This window comes from Bactrocera oleae, chromosome 5 (genome assembly GCF_042242935.1).
Source record: "Bactrocera oleae isolate idBacOlea1 chromosome 5, idBacOlea1, whole genome shotgun sequence".
In the NCBI taxonomy this organism is placed as follows: Eukaryota; Metazoa; Arthropoda; class Insecta; order Diptera; family Tephritidae; genus Bactrocera; species Bactrocera oleae.
Genome location: NC_091539.1, coordinates 25,712,126 through 25,726,648, shown reverse-complemented (window position 1 = coordinate 25,726,648; position 14,523 = coordinate 25,712,126). Strand labels below are relative to the sequence as shown.

At 33.2% G+C, this 14,523-nt stretch overlaps 1 protein-coding gene and 1 long non-coding RNA gene across 2 annotated transcripts; both read left to right on the top strand.

Annotated features, from left to right (window-relative positions):
* Positions 1-7,331: 7,331 nt before the first annotated feature.
* On the top strand, positions 7,332-8,619 carry LOC118682561 (uncharacterized). The gene is made up of 2 exons (XR_004978367.2): positions 7,332-7,482; positions 8,173-8,619. It is a non-coding gene; the product is annotated as an uncharacterized lncRNA (long non-coding RNA).
* A 1,871-nt stretch (positions 8,620-10,490) lies between these two features.
* On the top strand, positions 10,491-11,360 carry LOC106625113 (uncharacterized). The gene is made up of 3 exons (XM_070110808.1): positions 10,491-10,689; positions 10,754-10,954; positions 11,009-11,360. The coding sequence occupies exons 1-3, from the start codon at positions 10,570-10,572 to the stop codon at positions 11,270-11,272; spliced, it is 585 nt and encodes a 194-aa protein (XP_069966909.1). The 5' UTR covers positions 10,491-10,569; the 3' UTR covers positions 11,273-11,360.
* The last annotated feature ends 3,163 nt before the right edge of the window (positions 11,361-14,523 follow it).

Below are 14,523 nucleotides of genomic sequence, written 5' to 3'. Positions count from 1 at the left end.
CTTGGGTAATAAATTCCGAAACAGAATTGTTTTAGAATAATTCAACATTTCAAACTATAGAGCAAATAGAGGAGAAATTGTATTTTGTTCTTTTGAATTTTATCAAACTTGCGCTTGTGAATGTCTTAAAGAAATACGTCAATTTAAATTTAGTAAGGTGTCACTTATTTTCTATTGAATAAAAACCCTCTTTAACAAAATTCTAGTACTAAAAAAGATTTAATGATGAAAATTGGCACAATAGTTTTTTGCAATCTATAATCAATAGAGAATTATTTTTACCTAAAAAAAACTTAATTTTGATTAAGACACCTTAATTTAGGCTAGAACCGTCATGGTGCCCGCGGGCAATAGGCACTAAGTAATGGGACGATAACTGGACTCTAAGCTTATTTTTATACCCTGAAGAGGGTATATTAAGCTTTTCACGAAGTTTGTAACATCAAAAAGTAAACGGCGGAGACCCTATAAAGTTTATATGTACAAGTATGCAAATGATCACCGTGACGAGCTGAGTTTATTTAGCTATGCCCGTTTGTCTATATATTCGCGAACTAGTCCCTCAGTTTTTGAGAAATCGATCTGAAATTTTGAACACGTCTTTTCCTCCCAAATAAACTGCTCATTTGTCGGAATCAAGTGCTTGTATGGAAAACTTTTTCATTTGACGAGATATCTTCACGAAATTTGGCATGGACTATTATTTAAGACAATAATTCAATCTCCGAAAAAATTGTATAGATCAAATGACTGTAGCATATAGCTGCCATACAAACTGAACGGTCGGAATCAATGGCTTGTATAGAAAACTCTTTCATTTGACGAGGTATCGTAACGAACGTTTGGCATGAGTTATTTTCTAAGGCAACAATGTTTTCTCCGCAGAAATTGTATAGATCGGATCACTATATCATATAGCTGCTATACAAATTGAACGATCGGAATAAAGTTCTTGTAAGGAACCTTTGTATTTGTGAAGGGTGTTATCGCTTCGGTGCAATAGAAGTTAACGTTTTTTCTTGTTTTTTTATGATTTGATCACTCGAAGAAAGTTTGGTTTGATCCAATCATGAGAAAAAAGTCAGTTTTTTTTGTAAAGTATTATGTTTTAATTAAAAATTTGTTTAATTATCTAGGAGCTTCGCAGTTCAAGAGACTGAGTGAAGTATCAGAATTAGATATTAAGTCTCATTTAAATTCTTTGAACATAACCTAACCTATTAAAAAAAAATTCCGAAAACTCAAACTTCTTTGAAGTTGCATCAATTATATTTTTATACTTTTGCAACATGCTGCTACAGAGCATACTAGTTTTGTTCACCTAACGATTGTTTGTATCACCTTAAACAAATCGAGATAGAGTTATATATATATATATACCTATATATATATATATATATAAATGATCAGGATGACGGAACTAGAATGACTGTCTGTTCGTCCGTCCGTCCGCGCAAGCTGTAACTTGAATAAAAATTGAGATATCTTGACAAAACCTGGAGAGCTGGTATTGCCGATGGGTGGACCTTGCCACGCCATTAATCTTAATATTAATAAATTAATTAATGTTATTTAGTACAACGAATGGTATTAGGGAGGGGCATCTATGGTTGAACTTTTTTTTAAAAAGTGAGCGTGATCGCGCTCTCTAATAAGTTTATTGTACATATCTCCTAAACCATGCAAGCTATAAAAATCAAATTTGCACAGGGTATTTCAACCCACACTGTGAACATGGGTGAATTTGGATTATAATCCCACCCACCCACTCGCCATATAACGGATTGTTAAAAGCTACTGAAAGTGCGAAAAATCTATAAATAAATGCGCCAGAGGCATGGAATTTTACGAGGGCCCACTTATAGGTTAAAAACCGATATCTCGAAACCTACTCGACCGATTTCAACAAAATTCTTTATGTATAATTACCCTAACATCTCTACTTTATAGTGCGATAATGGGCGAAATCAGACAAAAACCACGCCTGCTTACCATATAACATTATTTTAAATTCCATCTGATTCTTTCCAGTTTACAAATCAAGAAGAAATCAATGTAGCCAGATAAAACTTTGCTTAAATAGTGCATTTGAGGTGTGCCCCTTATGACCAAAATTGTCCAAATCAGAACAAAACTATTGTCGTACTAGACAAGTTTCGTGTCGTTTTTAATGCTTCAGCACCAACGTTAAATAGTTTTTCTCTTAATGATATATCTTGTGCGGCCAACTATTTATTCAGAATTCGTTGAACGATATCGTTTACCGATTCCGAAGATACGCAATTGCTCTCACAGCTGACTTGGAAAAGATGTTTCGCCTGGTTTTGGTAGCACTGGAGGATAGAGATATCCAGCGTATCGTATGGCGCGAATCACCGAACGAGGTTATTAAAATTTATGAGCTTACGACGGTCACGTATGGTAAGGCATATAGCCCATAACATACAGTGCGATGCTAGCGCTGCAGCAGTGTGTAACTATAGATTGATGAGCGACCATAAGTAAGCTGAGTCGGCATGCTCTGCTATTCTTTCATAATTTTTCATAGACTACTTTGTTACTAGCCGTACTGACGTGGAAGAAACAGTCACTTTAGCCAAGAATGTATCCATTATATTGTCGACAAGCTGTTTTAGACTTCGGAAGTGGAACACAAATAGAGCCGCCGGTTTGACGAAAATTGGAGAATCATTTTCTCTACATGAATGCTATATTGACGCGCCTATAGTGCTAGGGTTGCTTTGGGACCCAGTATGTGATGAGCTTTGTTTAAAGTATACTAAAACATTATGATGAAATGCCGATGATGCGATGAGTTCTTAGTGATGTGGCCCAACTCTACGACCCCCACGGGATTTCTGGCCCCAGTCATTATACCGGGAAAGGTATTTATACAGACTCTTTGGTACGCAAGTATATCTTGGGATACTCCACTATCTGAAGATCCCTGCCATATTTGGTCTAAATTTTGCGATGACTTATAAACTCTCGACAAGATTCGTGTACCTAGATGGTTTGAGATGAATGCAACGAATCTTATTACTCTCTATGAATTTTGTGATGGCAGTCAGAAGACCTACGCTGCGGAGGTTTACGCTCGCACTAACAACATTGATGAACAATGTCCATTATCATTTCTCACCGCGCGAATAAAAATCCCACCGCTGAATGGCGCTACAATTTCTTGACTAGATCTATGTGGAGATCTCCTACTAGTCAAGACGATTTGTAATGTTTGCAGAGCGATAAGTTTGGAGGATGCCTCTGTGTACCTACTGACGGACTCCAGTATTGTCTAGTGCTGGCTGTGCAAACAGCCAACGTTGTTAAAACCATACTAAAAGTACAATATGTTGACCACAGGGTTCGGCAAATGCAAGAATTAACATCTGTAGATTGGTGGCATTATGTACGTTCAGAACAGAATCCAGCAGATTGCGCTGTGGTGGTGAGTCCATCAGAGTAGCTGAACCACCATTTATGGTGGAGAAGTCCTGATTGGTTACGTCAGAAAGCAAGCCCGTTTGACCAGGCAGCTGAGTTACAAGCAGATTAACGTGTTACAGAGCAGAGTGAAGAGGGGGTCAAAGTTTTAGGCTAGAGTTTGGCTACTTGTACATCAAAATTATATCGACACCCTTCACGGCGGAACACAGCTAATGCTACAGACTCAACGCTACCGCTATTGAATTCTTCATACAGGCAAATTGTACGCAGTTTAATATATAAATGTGGGATTTGCAGAAGACATCGTGAAGTTAACATTACTCAAAAGATGGTATCATTACCTCGACAATAGGTTCGCGTATTTCAGCCATTTATGGTGTCAGATGTAGACTACTGCGATCCTTTTCACTGCGCATTGGCACTAAAAGATCTCGCAGTACAGTGAAAACTTATCTGTCAGTTTTCGTATGTATGGCTACCTAAGCTGTGCACATCAAATTGGTGGATGATGGCATCTATAGACGCTTTCACGCGTTTTGTTAGTCTACGCGGCCTGTTCCGCTGCATGGCACAGTGAACACAATCAACAACATCTTGCCAATATTGGCAATTTTTAATACGTAGTGTCTCCATCAAAGTGGATTGTGGAAGGCAGCTGTAATGTCCGAACGACATTTGGTACGCGTCGCAGGTAACCAAGCGATGTGACATTGGAAATTACAGACAGAGGTCCATCCTGGCAGTGATGGCCTGGTACGAAACGCAACGTTGATTACTTCTTATGGAACGTATTTTCTATTTTTTCATATCACATGATGTTCCCTGTCCAAAGTGTTTCTTTATTATTGTACCTATCATTTCTTAGTTCACTTATTTGCTTCATAGATAAATCCGAAATGATCCGAAACTCCTCTCTTTGGCTTCTGAGAGAGCTCATGAACTTTCAGTGCTGCCAAAAATAAACCACGAGTTCATGAGCTACTGAACAGATGACAAGCAAAACAACGAACTACCACTAAGAATCCCGCAGAAATAAATTGCTAAATCAGTGGGTTATTTGTGAGATCAGATCTTTTAGTGACTTTTACGTGTGTTTCTAATCTTTATTTAAAGAGATTTAATATAGCTTTGAATTTAAGAAAGAGCGTGTATTTTGTCGCAGAGTATTGTTTTGCTTAGCAGTATATAGTCAACGTATATACATATTTTGGCTAGAATTCCCAGCAAATATTATGTAAACTTTGACTTCCGAAAAAATTATCGAAAGATATTTGTTTAATCAGTATATAAAAACTAAGTAATGTTTGTTGAAATATTAAAATATTTTGTTAAATTTAGTTTTAAAAGTTAATTTAGAAAATCTTTTGTGATTAAAATATACACGTACATATATTTAGAAATCATATAGGATGTCTAGCTTGTTAAACTAATTTTAATTATGTATATTTTTCTGTAAAATGAAAACCGAAAAATACCCAAGAAATACATTAAAAAATCTCAAAACTTATTTCTTTTCCTAGTGGCACCACTGTCAAATGGTATACAAAATGTGGACTTTGACAGCGCTCTCTCAAATCAAAGAGTTTCGGATCATTTTATTCATGATTTGCTTTGAGTATTGTACTATTTCTGTAAGAGTTCTGTTCTTCTTTGTATCGCCGCAATAAATATACTTGTTTTCAAATTTAGTCTTGCGTTTTATTGAACAAACTTAGTAAAACTAATTTAGCCAATGACCTAAAATGTATGTTAATAAAATACAAATTTGATTGTAACCCACTCAAGATTTCGTTTAACAATGAATGTAGAATTCTTTCGCAATAACTAAGTTTTGCCTACATCTGAAGGTATTTTCAAGGTTTGATCCTGGAAAATAGCCAGAGTATGAAATGTTTACTTACACTCGAACTTAGCCCCCCCCCCCCCCCCTTACTTGTTGGAGTAACATTTTTTTAAACATTTTTATTTTATTACAAATTGCAATGTATCGACTTTTAATTTTGGTGACCAATCCATTACACATACATGCATCAAATATGATTTTACATCTTTCAGTCAGTGTTTTGGATCATTGTCATACTGAAAAATTCCCTGCAACGGCACCTCATCTTAAGAATGAATATATTCATTACGCTATAATGTAACGATATATAGGGCAGTTGAAAATTTTTTTCTACATTTATAAAGAAAATTAGTATATTAAATAAGTCATTGATAATTTAAATATATCAAAAAACTTAAAAAAAGTATTTCGTCTATTTTCGTTTGTTTGTTATAAGGAATGAAATTGTGCAACATTTAATATTGAAGTTTTACACTAGGATATCCGCAAAATGTTGGTGAACTTCATCAACGCTTCATCCATTGACTGTACTATTAAGAAAATTAATGAACAGTTAAATGGTTGTTTAATTAATATAAATATGTTAAACAAAATAAATGTCTTATTATAACTAATAGCAAGTTTACCCGAAACGATGGCTGTCAAATTATACAGTCAGCAGTCAAATTATACAGCAGTCTGGCAAATAACCTCCCAGACAAAAAAGGTGCAAAATCAGTAATTTTTTAGTGAATTTTACACACACAGTCAAAATCTCTTTATTCAAAACAATAGTCCATTAAAGTATGACATTCGAAGAATGATGTATACAATTTTCACGAATAACTATTAAACCAAAAGTTAATTTCCGTTGCACCGAAGCAATTATACCCTTCACAAATATGTTACAAAATATTTAATAAAAGAACTTGATTTTGATCTGACTTCTACAGCTATATGCAATAGTAGTCAGATATCGTTTCCGACAAATGAACAGCTTCTTGGGTAGAAAAGGACGTGTGCAAAATTTATGATCGATATCTCATCAGCTGAGGGGCTAGTTTGCGTATATAAAGAAAAAGCGACATGGTTATATCGACTCGTCGTGCTGATCCTTCTGGGTGCTAAAAGCTTCGTGTCAAACTTAATATACCCTGTTCAGGGTATAAAAATATGGCAATGGTAGTATTTATTCGAACGTATCTAGGAAAAAAATAGGATTGCGTCGACCTTATAACTTGGTGCTAGATCATCCGAAATGAAAAAATCAGTGTTCACTCGTTAAATGTGTTCTCCTGGTAACGCCGATAGGGTTTAGGGGGGAATTTAAATGTTTAATGCTTTTGGAACACTTCAAAGGGAATTAGCAAAGAAGGGCTAAGTTTGACTGTAACCGAACATTTTACACTCTTGCGACTTGCAAGGATCAAAAGAGGGAAAATTCCTTCAGATGTTAGAAAAACTTTATATTAAACAAGTGAGTAATTAATTTCAAAAAAAATATCACATATTTTAACCAAACTGAACGTTTTAAATACAGGTGGAAAAACGGAAATCATTTAATGGGTCATTTATTTTCACCTTGTTCAGCTATACTCGAGAACACATTTTGAAGCAATTTTATATATAATATAATATAAATAATACTCACTGACCGACATATTCGGCATAAAACTTGTTAGAATACGAAAATCATTATGAGTTGTATATGGGAGTTGGGAGTAATATTGGCCCGATTTTATAAATTTTTACAAATACCACACACTACTAACACACCACAGACTAATAAAATGCTGTCAGGGTTTCATTAAGGTACCCTCATACCATAACTAATCATATGGAATAAAGTCTGCTGGAGGTTCGAAAATCCTGATATTAATTATATGGGGGCTAGGTCAAGTTTTCGCCCAATTGTATCCATTTTAGGCATATCCATATGTACATAATATGTAGTTCATCTGTCGTAGGTAAGTAAATTTCAACAATGTAAGGAAATGCTAGAAAGACTTATTATCAGCAAGTTTGGTCGATTTAGTATGAAGAGTTTGTGAGAAAAAAAAGTTTACTACTATAGGTGCCGTGACACGTTCACTTTTAAAAAGTTTTAAATTATTAAAATTCAATGTAGTGTACTAAATTACTGTTTTGTATCTTAATTTGTGGCTCAGTTGTAGCACTTTGTAATTTTCACTTAACAACATTTTTTAATCATGGTAATGACCCAATTATTGCATTATTACAGCTATATTACATGTTCCAACAGAGTATAATAGTTTTGTTCACCTAATGGTTATTTGTAACACCTCAATAGTTATACACTATAAATCAGTCACAAGAAATCAGAACAAAACTATGCAGTTAGTTAAATTGGCTTGGGTAATAAATTCCGAAACAGAATTGTTTTAGAATAATTCAACATTTCAAACTATAGAGCAAATAGAGGAGAAATTGTATTTTGTTCTTTTGAATTTTATCAAACTTGCGCTTGTGAATGTCTTAAAGAAATACGTCAATTTAAATTTAGTAAGGTGTCACTTATTTTCAATTGATTAAAAACCCTCTTTAACAAAATTCTAGTACTAAAAAAGTTTTACTCTTAACACATTGACAGACAGAAGGACCAAATCAAGTTTGAAAATTGGCACGATAGTTTTTTGCAATCTATAATCAATAGAGAACTATTTTTACATAAAAAAAACTTAATATTAATTAAGGCACCTTAATTTAGGCTAGAACCGTCATGGTGCCCGCGGGCAATAGGCACTAAGTAATGGGACGATAACTGCAAAAGTTTAAAATCGTAAATAACAGGTTCAATGAGTCGAATAAGCAATTTTTGGTGTGCAACAAAGTTGTTTTGCTAGTTTTATAAATAACAAAAAATCTACTCCTTTTACAACTAGTACATACTAAAGTGCAAGTCATTGAAGAGGTGGAAATCGAAATTCAACCCGATAAATTGTTTCCAAAAGAGTTTTGTTGGTAACTCACTTCGCAATAACTTCATCCCCCAAGCCACGTTTGATGCAATTTGACAACGCAAAGCATTTCGGCTTTCGAGATACGTTTTTCCAAATTCTGTGACTCTGTACTGTACAAAACGCGGCTGAATATAAGATCAATTTTGGATATATTTGGGCTCACAAATCATGACTATCAATGATTTTATAAGATGTCGTTTTTTTTTAAATCTCTATTTTCTTTTTAAGTTACAAATCAGAAAACAAAATAGAAGATATGTGTATTAATAATGCCAAGTTTTTTTTTTAAATAAGAATGCATAGAAGTAAACAGAGAGACAAATATGTTGAATTTCAATAAAACAACTTTTGTAAGCTTTTCTTTTATAATTTTACAGTCGACAATCGTTTTTTAATAACTATGTATCCCACCCCATCAACATTTATATCTTTCTCTCTCTAGCTCTCTCTTTTCCTCACTATAGTTTCCAAAGTTATTATTTATGAACGCGAAAATAATCTATATTTTAATGACTTCGTTTTCAGCATATTTTATACCGAAGATATTTTCGACTATCAACACAAAACTTTTTCACGATTTGCTTTCCAGAACAGTCATAGTTTTGACAAAATCTGTTTCTTTCAATAACTGTTGAACCAAATATTCCACCTTTCAACTTTTCCATACACTATTCCTACAAATTTCACTAAAACAACATCCTTCCACGTCGAACACTTTGACAAAACTGAAAATATTTTTTTTTGTAAAAGTGATAAAAAAATATATATATATTTATTTATATTTATACCCTGAACAGGGTATATTAAGTTTGCCACGAAGCTTATAACACTCAGAAGGAAACGTCGGAGAACCTATAAAATATAGGCATAAATGATAAGCATAATGAGCTGAGTTGATTTATGTCCGTGTGTCTTTAAGCTATCAGTCCCTCAGTTTTTAGGCTATTAATCTTAAATTTTGCACCTGTCCTTTCCTCACTAACAAGCTGCTCATTTGTCGGAACGGTATCAGACCACTATTGCATATAGCTGCCATACAAACTGAACAATCGGAATCAAGTGCTTGTAAGGGAAACTTTTTTATTTAACATATTATACGCACAAAACTTGGCATGAGTTATTTCCCAAGGCAACAATGTAATATCCGAAGAAATGTTTTAGATCAGATCACTATAGCATATAGCTGCCAAGTACTTCCGTGGAAAACTTTTTGACGAGGTATTTTCGCGAAATTAGATCGGAATCAAGTTCTTTTAGGGAACCTTTGTTTTTTTGAATTATAGCTTCGTTGCAAACGAAGTTAACGTTTTTTCTTGTTTATTACGAAAGTTAGATCCGTTTTGAAGCTGCCTTTTTAATAATTAAGATATGTATACATTAAATAAACTTTCAACGTCAAATGAACTTTCGTTATCAAAAGGGCTTCCAACAGAATACGCACATATTTACAATACAAGTAATTAATATGAGAGTGTTTGCCAATGAAGTTAGTAATAATAAAGCATTCCAGGCAATTTCACAAATACAAAATCTTCACCATCTAACATTTGAACCGTTGAAAAAACTACAATGCATAGTAAATACAAACTATACGAACAAATATAACACGTACATGCACAACAATATCATACAAGTATTTCCAAAAATGAAATCAATATTTTTTAAATAAATTTTTTTTTCGAAGACCTAACTTTGGTAACTTTTAGCATCCACTAAAAGCCCGGTAGAAAAATATTATACCTCATTAAAATGAGAAGAATGGATAGATTATGTACATATTTTTACTTTTTTAGTAAATTGTATATTATAATTAATAATGATATGTGAAACAAGCTTAATTTCGAACTTCGAGGACAAGTATATGTCACTTTAATATAGCATTTAAGAACACTGGAAGAAATCAATGTCTGTCAAATACAAAAGCCTTAACTGTTAATAGATACATATGTAATACATAATACAGAAGTCCCATAATTTGTAGTAGTACCCATATAGTATACATGGTGATTTAATCTAAACTAATGTTAGTTTGCTATGTAGGTATATGCGTCCGTGTATGTATTTAAAAAATGGTGTCCTATGTTATCAACACTTGGCATTAGTAAATATATTAAAATAGTTTTTTTTTAGTGTCATATCTCTTATACGTACACCATGGAGCAAGAATTTAAACTTACTTATCAAAAGGCAAAAACAATAACTCAGTGGGCACTGTTCAGAAGATACAATACTATATTAGACATAAGTATTAAAGCAAACACTTTCTCATTTCAAATAAAATAAATTATCGCATGATCTTTGGACATTCCTCTATTCGAAATGGTATATAAAGTGGTATATTCACTATTTTGGAGCAGTCCCATTCTTATTATTGGAAAAGCAAATTTTACAGAAATGTACTTCAAACAAGTATTCATTTTAAGCTTCATCTTTTTTGCGGTGAGGGTGATATTACACAATTTAAAACAGTTATACATAATTAAATAATGATTAACTATTTCAGAGCGTCAGTGCTCGTTCAATACGTGAGGTTGCATCTAATCAAGAAGCTCCATCGATTTTGAATTTATTTGAGACTATTAATGAGAATTTTAAGAAATTTGGAGATACGGTTTCAAAATCATTTAACGCACAAAAGTTTGAAGAAAGTGGACGAGATGTTGCTAAACAATTAGATGAGTGGGGTGCAAATATCAAAAAAGAGGTGAATTTGATAAGTTAGTAGATCAAATTTTTAAACTTATTTTATTTATTTCAGACTGAAAACTTAAAAGATAACGAAGCTGTCAAGAGTTTAAGAGAATCTGTAGATAAAGCTTTAGAAGAAATCAAACAATCGCCTGATGTAAAAGTCGTACTTGAAAAATATAAAACTGGAGCAGATGCGTTTTTAGTCAAAATAAACAAAATAAAGGAGACTGAAGAACCAAAGTTGCAGGGCCTTTCCCAGAAGATTTTGGAACAAACCACTACAACACTGCAGGATATTGCCAATATTTTTCAACAAGATGTAAAACAATAAATTAATGCTTTAATATAGCTGCGCGAAAAATACCTAAGTGCATATTTTCTTAAAAAATAAAATTTAAAGTGACTATTTACGATCGTGACGCAACTGACTTAAATTTAAATATCACCTAATCTCTGAACTGTAGTTGAGTTTTTAGTATTACATTTAAGATTTAAATTGGTTGAATTCTGTATGGAGCTATAGGAAATAAACCCTGTTGCATAGAATATAAAAGATTTATTCACAAAAATTGTCAAAATCGGATAATAACTTGTCAAGCCACTAGATGCCGAATTTGTGAACCCCAGTGCTAATGGTTGACCTTTAAAAAAAATATTGGTCAATCTGTGAGACATACTTTTATGTATTACTGAAATTCGGAGAAAAACTTTTGTGTCAAAAATGGATAATATCGGGTAAATACTAAACTACCAGCTGCCCTTCACATAATATAAGGATTTTTAAACTTTTAGTTGGTTTTATATTGTATTTGTATAGCAGACAGCATCCATATACAGTCAAACCTCAGTAAGACAGAAATGGGTAAGCGAGGAAACTCTATGAGAATAATTCTCCGGTCCCGAACTTTGACTTCTTAAAAACCTATATGAGTTTAAAAGAAAAAAATCCATAAGTGACAGCCTTTTTCCCACTCTGACCTCTATAACAGAGAGCCGCCCTTGTATTTACCCCTATAAGCGACAATTTTCCTTTGCATGATTCATTCTTTTTTTCAGGAATCAGGAACCATGTGGTTTTCTTAAAATTCATGAAAATAATATTTAATTGTATTCACTTATTTGTCATGCTCCCTGCAGTTCATAAATACCATTGCATCAAACGGTACAGCTCTTACAACAACTTATAATGTCTAAACGAAAAATCAACTTGTTGTCGAGTTAGTGAGAAGCCTCTATAAGCGATAAAGAAATCATGGTCCCTTGAACTCTCTCTTAACCAGGTTTGACTATACTACATATAATGATTTTCAGTCTAAACCTCCTATCCCTTTTATAATGATTTCCGATCCTCTGCTTGACTTTTCCTCATATAACCAATATACACAATTTTGTCCAAGTATGTATTTCATTTGAGGTTGATTTTAATATCATATTTTCAAGCTTCTCCAAAGAGTTGAGTCAATATTTCTCACAGCTCTAGTAAAACCAGAGAATGTTAATGAATAGAGAAGGAGCAAATGTTAACTGAAAACTTTTTGTGTACTAATTTGTAATTCCACATGAGGGAACATCGAAAAAATATAACTTCGAAAAAGAAAAATACACCACACAATGTGCGAAATGCTATAAATAGACACAACGAATATTCCTATATGAAAAATCGTTGCGCATACCTATTTAGATTTATGTTTTCAATTTCTATGATATGACAAATTTATAATTATGAAAAGCCTTTTGAATTAAAAAGGAGGATTACTGGCAAAAACCCCAGAATTCATAATCAAATAACCTTTGATATGCAATTTTTCCAACTTTTGTATATGCGTTGCGTAAGCAATATACTTATCAAACAAAAGATAACAATAAAACAGTGGCTAAGCGGCCGCGTTTCCATTTATGTAGTGGCTTAGGTCGTAGGCGTGAAGGAGTTAAGCTCAATCCTAATACGAGCACATACGTTCGAATCGTAAAATACATGAAACTCAAAATTTTATTTAATTTTTTTATTTTATTAATTGGAGTCTAAGCATATCATAATTCAATTTCTTTAATAGCATATTTTACTTCCTAATATAATTAAAATATATCAGGAAAATATGTTCATATGATTAGGTTTACACACATACATTCTTAAATACACGTACGCAGACGCAGATTCTTGCCCCGCACAAGCAATGACTTTTGTCTACGCTTTTTGCTTTTTGCGGGTTGAACGATCGCAGGCAAGGAGGGATTGGGGCGCACTGCCACATAATTATTTTAGATATATATTTTATTTATCGAATTTATCGTTTTAAAACGATTATAGGTATGAGTTTATGTGTATTCATATATATATATAATATATATTATAATACGAAAATAATTCATAAATGCATCAGTATTTTTCAATACAAATTAAGCAACATAATAATATACTAAGAGTCCTCAGTTAGAACGCCTCTGTGTATAGTGGCAAGCCAACGAAATAACGGCGAGTTCGCGCAGACATTGTGTTGTTGAAAGTAAATAAATGACGATTTTGTCGACAAACATACATATATACATATGAGCTCGCATACATATTGACACTGAATTTTGCGCATCGTGGCGGAGTTGACAAAATTTGTTTCAATCGACAATTTTACGACAATGTCGATCGGCTATGTTGTCTCGTTTGTCCTTTTTGCAGGGCTTTGCTGTTGAAAATTGACTTATGCTCTTTTGAAATATTGCGATTACCGATTGCGCTGCATTTTCATAGCGTCGTATTTAGATAAAATGGGCTAAATCGCCAAACTATGAAATAATGATACTAAGTAAACATATAAAGGTACTATATGGAGGGTGCTTAGAATATATAGAAGTAGTTAATGATTTCATATGAATGGCAATTTTATATAAATTTTATTATTTAATGCCATAAATAGTGCATAATATGAAAAAAATTAAAATAATATTTCAAATCGCTAAGAGGTCATGTTGCCAATTCTCCTTTCTGAAGGGAACATCAGACAAATTCTTCAATTTCTGATTTTTAGCAAATGTTGTGAGGCAGCATACAAATGCGAGGGGAATGGTAGGATCAGTTGTAAAATTGAAACTTCTTCAATTTTACTGAAGACATTCAAAATTCAACTTCATTCATTCATTTTTTATAAACTTTTGCGTAGGAATTCTATATGCAAACCAAATGTGGTTTACCAGGCGCACAGAAAAAATAGCGCGGCGCAGAGTTATGAACGAACGCACTTTGCTTTGAAGCAGGCGCACGTTCCTTATGAATGAATTTGTTGTCGTTGTAATATGAAATACTTAGAAAATAAGCCTCGAGTTCGCTTGAATATTATTGGCCGATGGTGGTGCGTCTACGTTTTTTTGTCACTTGCGCGAATGTTTGATTTTTTGCGAAAGACATATTGAGCGACATACATATGTACATATATGCAAATATATTTGGACATGCGAATGAAGGAAGGCAATTTCAAGAATATTCACATATCGACGTATGAAGATATTCGAGCAAAATTGTCTAATCTGTGAACTCAAACAGCTATTGTTGTTTACTTGCTTCAATGTTCATATGTCTATATGTGAATATTC

What these genes read in the sequence shown, in the direction of transcription:
- LOC106625113 (XM_070110808.1), top strand. Translation starts at nt 10,570, where the DNA reads ATGGTATATAAAGTGGTATATTCACTATTTTGGAGCAGTCCCATTCTT. An exon ending in TAAGCTTCATCTTTTTTGCG is followed by an intron (nt 10,690 to 10,753) that starts GTGAGGGTGATA and finishes TAACTATTTCAG; the next exon opens with AGCGTCAGTGCTCGTTCAAT. An exon ending in GTGCAAATATCAAAAAAGAG is followed by an intron (nt 10,955 to 11,008) that starts GTGAATTTGATA and finishes TATTTATTTCAG; the next exon opens with ACTGAAAACTTAAAAGATAA.